At 46.0% G+C, this 8,243-nt stretch overlaps 1 protein-coding gene and 1 pseudogene across 1 annotated transcript; one reads left to right on the forward strand and one right to left on the reverse strand.

Annotated features, from left to right (window-relative positions):
• Positions 1 to 235: 235 nt before the first annotated feature.
• LOC120670541 (FGGY carbohydrate kinase domain-containing protein-like) lies at positions 236 to 5,100 on the forward strand. The gene is given in 16 exon segments (XM_039950696.1): positions 236 to 414; positions 993 to 1,030; positions 1,032 to 1,079; positions 1,172 to 1,289; positions 1,429 to 1,607; positions 2,099 to 2,181; positions 2,279 to 2,463; positions 2,568 to 2,629; positions 2,826 to 2,934; positions 3,018 to 3,137; positions 3,305 to 3,424; positions 3,512 to 3,632; positions 4,136 to 4,292; positions 4,390 to 4,462; positions 4,578 to 4,705; positions 4,806 to 5,100. Coding segments are annotated over 16 exon segments (1,746 nt in total). The 5' UTR covers positions 236 to 332; the 3' UTR covers positions 4,929 to 5,100.
• A 1,838-nt stretch (positions 5,101 to 6,938) lies between these two features.
• LOC120651977 lies at positions 6,939 to 8,014 on the reverse strand (annotated as a pseudogene).
• Between the last annotated feature and the right edge of the window lie 229 nt (positions 8,015 to 8,243).

The raw sequence follows: 8,243 nt of genomic DNA on the forward strand, positions 1-8,243 counted from the left end.
TGGCCCGTGACCTTGCGGTGGAGCCTGTATCCAATGGATTTTCACTCGTCAGTGCTGACTAAAATTTCTCCCTCCATATGTCTATTTGTCTGACAGGCGGAATCTATGCCAACGGATCCAGCGGAAACGACCCAACTTTAGTGCTTCTGTATTTACCCACTGACGCATGGGACCGGATCTGACCGGGCCAAAGTCAAAGTCAGGGGAAGACTTATCCATCCAACCACCCCCGATGGGGAACACTAGACCCTGCCCTTGTGGGCACCCTCGTCAACGAACTCCGACCGCACCACTGCTCGGCTCAGCCGTCGTCGTCGCTGCCGCCCCACCAGATGGAGGCTGCCACCATGTCCCGCGGCAGCTCCACTTCCTTATTCCTAGGCGTCGACGTCGGCACCGGCAGCGCTCGCGCTGGTTCGACCTCCGATTCTCTCTTTTCCGATCCTCTTTTTTTTTTACCTTTTTTTTCGTGTAAGGATTCGTCTTCGTTTCCATAACTTGGCTATCGCCGGTATCTTGTTAGATAATTAGTTGGCTAGGGATCGCCTATTCCCCAAGCTGACCGTTAATTCTGAGTAATTTACCGTTTTAAAGGAGTATTTGGACTCCAAATTGCTGGCTGTCCAGTGATGACTAAAATGGTTGTTCATGACAAAGTTTGCTGTTAGTTGCTTGCTCGGATGTAGAGTAATCTAGGATAGGCATCTTAAATAGTCCTTCTGATTCATTTTATGACAGATGTTCATACAATAACTGCACGGTGCACGCAGAACTGTCTTGGGTTTTGACACACATGACATCTTAGAAGGGAAATACTTAATCTATTTATACAATTTCCACTACAACCAAGTGTTTTTAGCCCTTTGTTTCAGTCTCTCAGAAGTGAACCCCAACTGTCATTTGAGACATTTGATCTCCTGGCTGTAGATACGTTGTACAAATATGTTGAACATGTCAGTTCGCTGTATACTGTTCTTTGTCCATTGCTTCAGGTATCTTTGATCAGAAGGGCAAGTTGCTGGGGTCAGTGAGCACTGAGCAGTCCTATACAGATATGGAAGGAGAAAGACTGTATTGAGGTTGAGAACTGTTCATAAACGTGCAATGTATTGCATAACTGAAGCATGCAGGAAGTACCGTTTTAATGTGTTTGATTTGTTTTTATATCCAGCAATCGTCGACGGATATCTGGCATGCAGTCTGTGCTGCAGTGAAATCTGCTTGCTCACTGGCAGGTGTTGCTCCTGAGGAAGTTGCCGGCCTTGGTTTCGCCGCTACTTGCTCCCTTGGTTTGTTCTGAACTCTATTATCTTTTGCATCATCATGTGTGGAGGCCAAAGGTTAACATTTAAATGGAAGGGTTCGTTTTGTGTATCTGGGTTGTCTATAGGATTTTACCAACTCAACACAATCATATGCTGCTTGTAGTTGCTGTTGATGCTGATGGTTCCCCTGTGTCGGTTTCTTGGAGTGGTGATACACGGAGGAATATCATTGTGTGGATGGACCATAGAGCTGTGAACCAGGCAGAGCGAATCAATGCTTGCAATTCACCAGTACTGCAATACTGTGGTGGTGGCGTTTCCCCAGAAATGCAGGCTCCAAAGGTAGACTTGTGTGTTTTGTGTGTATGGTTGATACCATGCATATATGCAAACTTTTGTCTTCCTGGTTCATCATTGGTTGCCAGTAGACATTTCTAATCGTGCTGCTGGAAACGCTAGCCATCATGTTCATAGTCAGATAATATTTATCTTGTTCTTATCACATTGCAATCCTAAAGTTGGGCTTGAATGTCTCAGAAACTTAGATTCTAGTATTTAGGAAGTGGAACACCATAAATATTTACTCTATGTGATGTTGTTAATATTCTGACTTCTTTACATTAGTATTAAGAGAGACTGGAAATGGTGCTCAGAAAGTGATGCATGTTGATAATTGTTTGCCAATATTTGCTACAGTTAATGCTGTTTCGATTATTCTTTTCACATTAAAGATGTTGTACTTGAGGAGTGGCGAAGCAATGGGTACTGTGTTCTATCTTTGTATCTGAGTTTCTGCATTGCTAGTTTCATAGTCAGACTTTGTGCATTTGCAGCTCCTATGGGTGAAGGAAAATCTGCAAGAGTCTTGGTCTATGGTTTGTAGGTGGATGGACCTCAGTGACTGGTTAGCATATAGGTGAATCCCTATCTTTGATTTTGCTGTAACCCAGAAGGTGGTGGATGGTGAGTTTCTTTTAATATTTTTTTGCTCTGGTGCTTTTTTTTTTGGGTAGAGCAACAGGTGACGACACCCGAAGCTTATGCACAACTGTCTGCAAATGGACATATCTTGGACATGCACACATGGAACAGTGGCAAGAATCCGATTCACGTGATATGGAGGCATGTGGATGGGACAATGTTTTTTGGGAAGAAATAGGGTTGGGAGACCTTGTCGAAGGAAATTGTGCAAAAATAGGTGAATAAGATTCTTTCATTTTTTGTGCTGAAGTTATATATTTATTGTTGTATGATTTGTTGATTTTTCTAATACAGCATTAAGTCTTTATGCAATGTAAACAGGACGCAGTGTTGCTTTTCCTGGTCATCCTCTTGGTTCTGGTTTGACAGCTGCTGCTGCAAAGGCAAGAAACTTAGTTGTACTCAAAGTTTTTTGAGGTAGTGTTGTTTAAGTTTGCTCTGTGATAAATTGTATCATATACAAGATACAATGCAATCCAGTTATATTGGTGCTTTCTCTACAATGTGTGTTAGCAAGAAATGTCTGTGCCATTGATTTCCATTGTTCACCATCTTGAAGTTGTTGCTTCTGAATCTCAGGAATTGGGCTTGCTTCCTGGTACGCCTGTTGGAACTTCGCTTATTGATGCTCATGCTGGTGGAGTTGGAGTCATGGAAAGCATACCGGATGAACAATTTAAAGCTGATTGTAAGTAATGGTCAACTTTCATGATTTGATACATAACTTGGTTTTAAACTTGTATTCTATAATGTCCTTACATCTTTATTCAGTGCCTGATGAAGAAGCAATATGCCATCGGATGGTATTGGTCTGTGGGACATCTACATGCCATATGGCTATCTCAAAGAACAAATTATTTGTTCCTGGTGTCTGGGGACCATTTTGGTCTGGTACAGTGCTTTCTCACATGTATTTCGTTTTCCTACTTCCTTCAAACCACATATTTGTTTTGAATAATTTCTTGCCAGCATCTTTGTTAATTTTCTTTATACTTAGTTATTTTCTATCTTTTGTTGATCACGCTGGCTAATACTGCACATTATGCTTCCAAATCCAGCAATGGTACCTGAGTTTTGGCTCACAGAAGGTGGCCAAAGTGCAACTGGTGCTCTACTTGATTACATTACTGAAAACCATGTTGCTGCTCCTCTTCTTTCTAATCGTGCTTCTTCTCAAAGTATGTTTCATGTCTTCTGAGGCCCAGTATCTTATTAGCTGCTTATAACCATGTAAAGGAACATAATTTTCTGCTCAAATTATCCAGGTATATCCATATATGAACTACTGAACAAGATGTTGCTTTCAATGTCTCATGAACAAAATAGCCCTTTTCTTTCAGCATTGACTCAAGACATCCATGTCCTTCCAGATTTTCATGGAAATCGGTAAGAAATAACATTACACATTTACTGTTTAATATTCAGGAAGAATGTTGGTTATCTTTGGTCTCCTTCACATTTTTTTCTTCTCTGGGACACAATAAGATCACAGACCAGTGTTCTCCCTCCCTCCCTCCCTCCCTCCCTCCCTCCCTCCCTACGATTTCTGTTTCTCTCCAGCTGGTGAAAACTCACTCATTGGATTGCATGAACTTTCATAGAATGCACTTATCGAATTGGCAGTGAGACATTTTTCTTCTTTTGTAATCCCAGCTAGATGTCCGATGAACAATATGACAACATGATACAATAAGTGAGGCTGCAAGAAGTACCATTTATTTCTATGAGGCTAAACATCATGCCAGAATGGTGGCATATCATACAATTCGCTTGCTTCATGTTATTTGTTCTTTCCCTCATGAACAGTACTTTGTATATTTTGGTTGAAACTTACTTTTCACCAAATGGCACACTTCCAGTGTATTTGACTTGAATGCAAACTATTACAGGTCTCCCATGGCTGATCCAAAATCCAAAGGGGTGATTTATGGCCTGACACTCGATACAAGCGAGAAGCATTTGGCTCTTATGTACCTAGCAACCATTCAGGGCATTGCTTACGGTACTCGTCATATCGTGGAGCACTGTAATGCTCATGGACACAAGGTACTTATTTTCTCTCAACGGTTTAATGGTTAACTTTGTCAGATACCATAGAGCTTAATGTTTAGATTACTTATATTCCCCCTTTTATATATAATAGATCGACACTCTTCTTGCCTGTGGCGGACTTGCAAAGAACTCTGTTTATATCCAAGAACACGCAGATATCATCGGCAAGTCCCTTTTCCTGCAATTTATGCCTCTACTGCTTAATCTTCCCTCCTTTTTTTTTTGCGAAACTGCTGCTTCGCTCTTCTAACGCATCACCTTTTACATCGTACTGTGCAGGATGCCAAATAGTACTTCCTAGAGAGAACGAGCCTGTGCTTTTGGGCGCTGCTGTTCTTGGTGCTGTTGCTGGCAAGAAGTTTCCTGGTGTTCGTGATGCAATGAAAGCGCTTAACGCAGCAGGGAAGGTATTTCCCAATGTTTCTTCAGCTGTGCTAACATATATAATTCTTAACTTGGATCTTCCGTCTTTACTGCTAGTTGTAACTCGGATATATGTTTTTGCAGGTTGTAAATCCGTCGTCAGATCCTAGAGTGAAGAAATACCACGACGCAAAATATCAGATATTCAGGTCCCTGTATGAGCAACAGCTCTCTCATCGCTCAACCATGGTGCAAGCATTGCAGTAGGGCTCTGGATTATTTGCATGTAAATGATATCATCTCTATCAATAGAAGTGATGATAAAATACCTGTATGAATGAATAGTAGAAAGCAGGCCAGCAGACTAAGATGATCCTTGTTACAGAATGGGGAACCCACAAGTTTGTGTGATGTTAATAAAGAGAGCAAGTTGTGATCAGTTGGAACGCGTTGATGAACCGCTCACATTCCCGATTCAGTTCTGCACAACTTCCCTTACCTGCTATGCAAGGGGCACTGTAGTGGAAAGTGGTTGCCTCTGAAGTGCGACTGCTTTCACTGTCTGTGCTAACCTCTTCAAGATCAGAAGAACCATCATTATCACCATCAATTCTTGATGGATTGTACTCCCCTTGGAGCAACTTGTCATCGAAAATATCGCTTATCTTTGCTCTCCGTGCCAGATTTTAAAGACGTTGAAATTGCCAACACCTGAAGGCCAATACTCGCAAACATTTATGGAGAATTTCAGTTGGAGTACCCTTATAGGAGACGCATCCAGAAACTCTTCTCGAAATGAGCTTCCTGACTTCCTTTGTGCTGAGCCTTGTGTAGCGAACATTAATTGTTCAGCATACATACATACTAGAGACGCGTAGGAAAAGCTTGAGTAGGGAGAAGAACCAACAATCGGGCGCTGAGTCAGCCAATTGACCTTGTCCGACTTGAAGACGGGACCAGCGTAGCGGATCGAGCCATTCGGATTCTTCCGTGGCCCCACGTACCTTGTCCGACTCCGTCTCGGTCTTGATGAGGGGCGGCCGGCGGCGGGTGGTCTTGGAGTATTTATATTCAGCGTGGAGTACAGAGTACTCCAAGTCTCCACTCTCCAACACAGACGGGGACCATGGCGGCGCGGCAGCAAGAGCAGGAGGTTGAAGAAGGGATGCTGACGCCCAAAGTAAGCCGCGCGATCAACGTAGCCCTCATGTGCCTGGGCGTCGTCTCCGCGCTCTGGGGCTCGCTCGTCCCCGGCATGACCATGGACTACAGGATCGCGCTCTGGATCGTCGCGGGCGTTGCCTTCCTCTCCGGCGCCGCCTTCTTCTGCTGCGACCTGCACTCGGCCAAGATGATGCAGCCTGCCTTGGACGTCGAGTCCGCCGGCGAGCTGCGATCTGCTCCGACCCCAAAGCGAAGCAGCAGGACGAGTAGTAGCTAGGCAAGTTGCTGCTTGTAATTAATTAATTGCATCGATCGGCGGCCGCTTTTAATCGGACGGGCTTGTACAGAAACCACATACTCCCTCCATACCTAAAAAACCTGACGTTTAGGACAGTGACACGGTCTCCAAAACACAACTTTGACTTCTTATTCCTCTAAAAATATTTATCAAAAAGTGATATATGTATACTTTCATAAAAGTATTTTTCAAAACAAATCTATTCATATAATTTTTACATTTTCAAACTCAACAACTTGAGAATTATTCATGATTTATATTCTCAAGGTTTGACTCAAACCTTGTCCTAAACGTCAGGTTTTTTGAGTATGGAGGGAGTATATGTGATGATCATGTACGGACCCGCATGTAATTAGAGGTGGTGAAGGGCTCAAGATTTTAAACTAGAAAATTTAAATGTCGGATTCTAAAAGGGCCGGACTCTAATTTTATACAATTTTGAACAAAATAATTTAAGAGTCTTATTGAACTGTGAAGAAGCCATTAAACCCATGATCTATTACCACCTTTTATACGTGGTCATCGTGATCACGGAACCACGGCGCACAAATGGCAAACTAAGTTCAGCTAATTATCCGGTCGCCGGCAAGGCGGCAAGTTACCTCCCTCGTCGGCCCCCCTGCCCACCGGCCGGCGGCGAGCCCCTCGGGAATGCGTTATCGGGCCCCCTGTCATCTGGGCCTGGTTGTACCTGAGCACACACCCGGCTTGGCGTGGCCCGAAACGGCTGCCCCGGCCCATCCTCGCCATCCCTAAAGGCCCTGTTCAGCTGTTCTTTTCCCGGCTTATTTTGGCTTGTTTTGGCTTATTTCTTCTCACATGGTACTATTAAATCAGCCGGCTTTTAAATCAGCTGGCTTTTAAAGACGGACGAGCTGCCACGTTTCTCCGCGAGCCGGGGGGAGGCAGGCAGCTCCGCCACCGCCACCGGGCACAGCTAATTTACGGTCAACCGCACGGAAGGGTTCCGTGCGATCGATCTCCCGACCGTTTTTTTTTTCATTTTTAGTATTTTTTTGTCGTTTTCCGATTTTGGAATTTTTTAAGAGAAATTTTGGAGAGAGAAAATTTTTTGACGAAAAATTTTGGAGACAAAAAAAATTTCAAGCAAAAAAAAGGAGAGCAGAAAAAATTTCAAGAAAAAATATTAGAGAGCAGAAAAAAAATTCAAGAATTTTTTTTTATCATTAAAAAATATTCATCCGAAAAAATCAAAAGAATTCAAAAAAAATGTTGAAAAAAATTTGCGAAAAAAAACTAAAACCTGGGGAGCTCCGCCTCCCCGCCGCCGGAGCCGCCGCGCCGCGCCTCCCCGCCGCATCCAGGGGCGGATCTGGCCGCGGCTGCGCCGGAGCGCGGATCAAGCGGCGCGAGGACGGGGAAAGCTCGCCGTCGCCGGATCGGCGGCACTTGGCCCCGTCCGAGCTCGCTCCGGCGCTCGCCCGCTTCCGCTTGAGGCTCCAGTTCGGGGCGGCGCACTGGAGGGCGTAGCCAGCGACCCAGGCCGGAGTGGCACGGGCGAGTCCTCGTCCCCGCTGAGCACCAGCACGACCGCGGCGACGGTGATGAAGGCGAGGTTCCAGAGCAGGTCGAGCGCCACGACGGGGCGGGAGTAGGCCCAGTCCGCCTGCCGCTCCTCAAGGTGCTCCGCCGCGGCCTCCCGCACCAGCACCGACGGCTCCCGCATCGCCCGCTGCCCGCCCCGGCGTAGCAGCCGCGCCGCGCCGCGGAGGGAAGGCCGCCGGCGCGGGGGCTTAGGGAGCGGGGCGTCGCCATCGAGGGGAACCCGTGGGAGATCAGGAGGAGAAGGAAGTGTTTGTTCCAGGAGAAGGGAATAGGGACGGATTTGGGGACGGGCAAAAAAAAAGAAGGAAAGGGCGCGCGTTGACATTGACCGTGAGTTGTGAAACTCACGGTCAACCGCATATTCAGCATCGCGACCGCCACCGCCGCCGCGGGATCCGTCGGCGCCGAAAGCCGACCGGCCGGCACCTACTACGGTTCCGCCCTCTGCCGGCCTACACGTGCGCGCTCCCGGACACGGGCAGGCACGCATGCCTTTTCCCGGACACGACCGCACAAGAACACATGCCCTTCCTGATCGATCGTGCGCGTGCGCG

The sequence above is a fragment of the Panicum virgatum genome, chromosome 1K (assembly GCF_016808335.1).
Source record: "Panicum virgatum strain AP13 chromosome 1K, P.virgatum_v5, whole genome shotgun sequence".
Lineage (NCBI taxonomy): Eukaryota > Viridiplantae > Streptophyta > Magnoliopsida > Poales > Poaceae > Panicum > Panicum virgatum.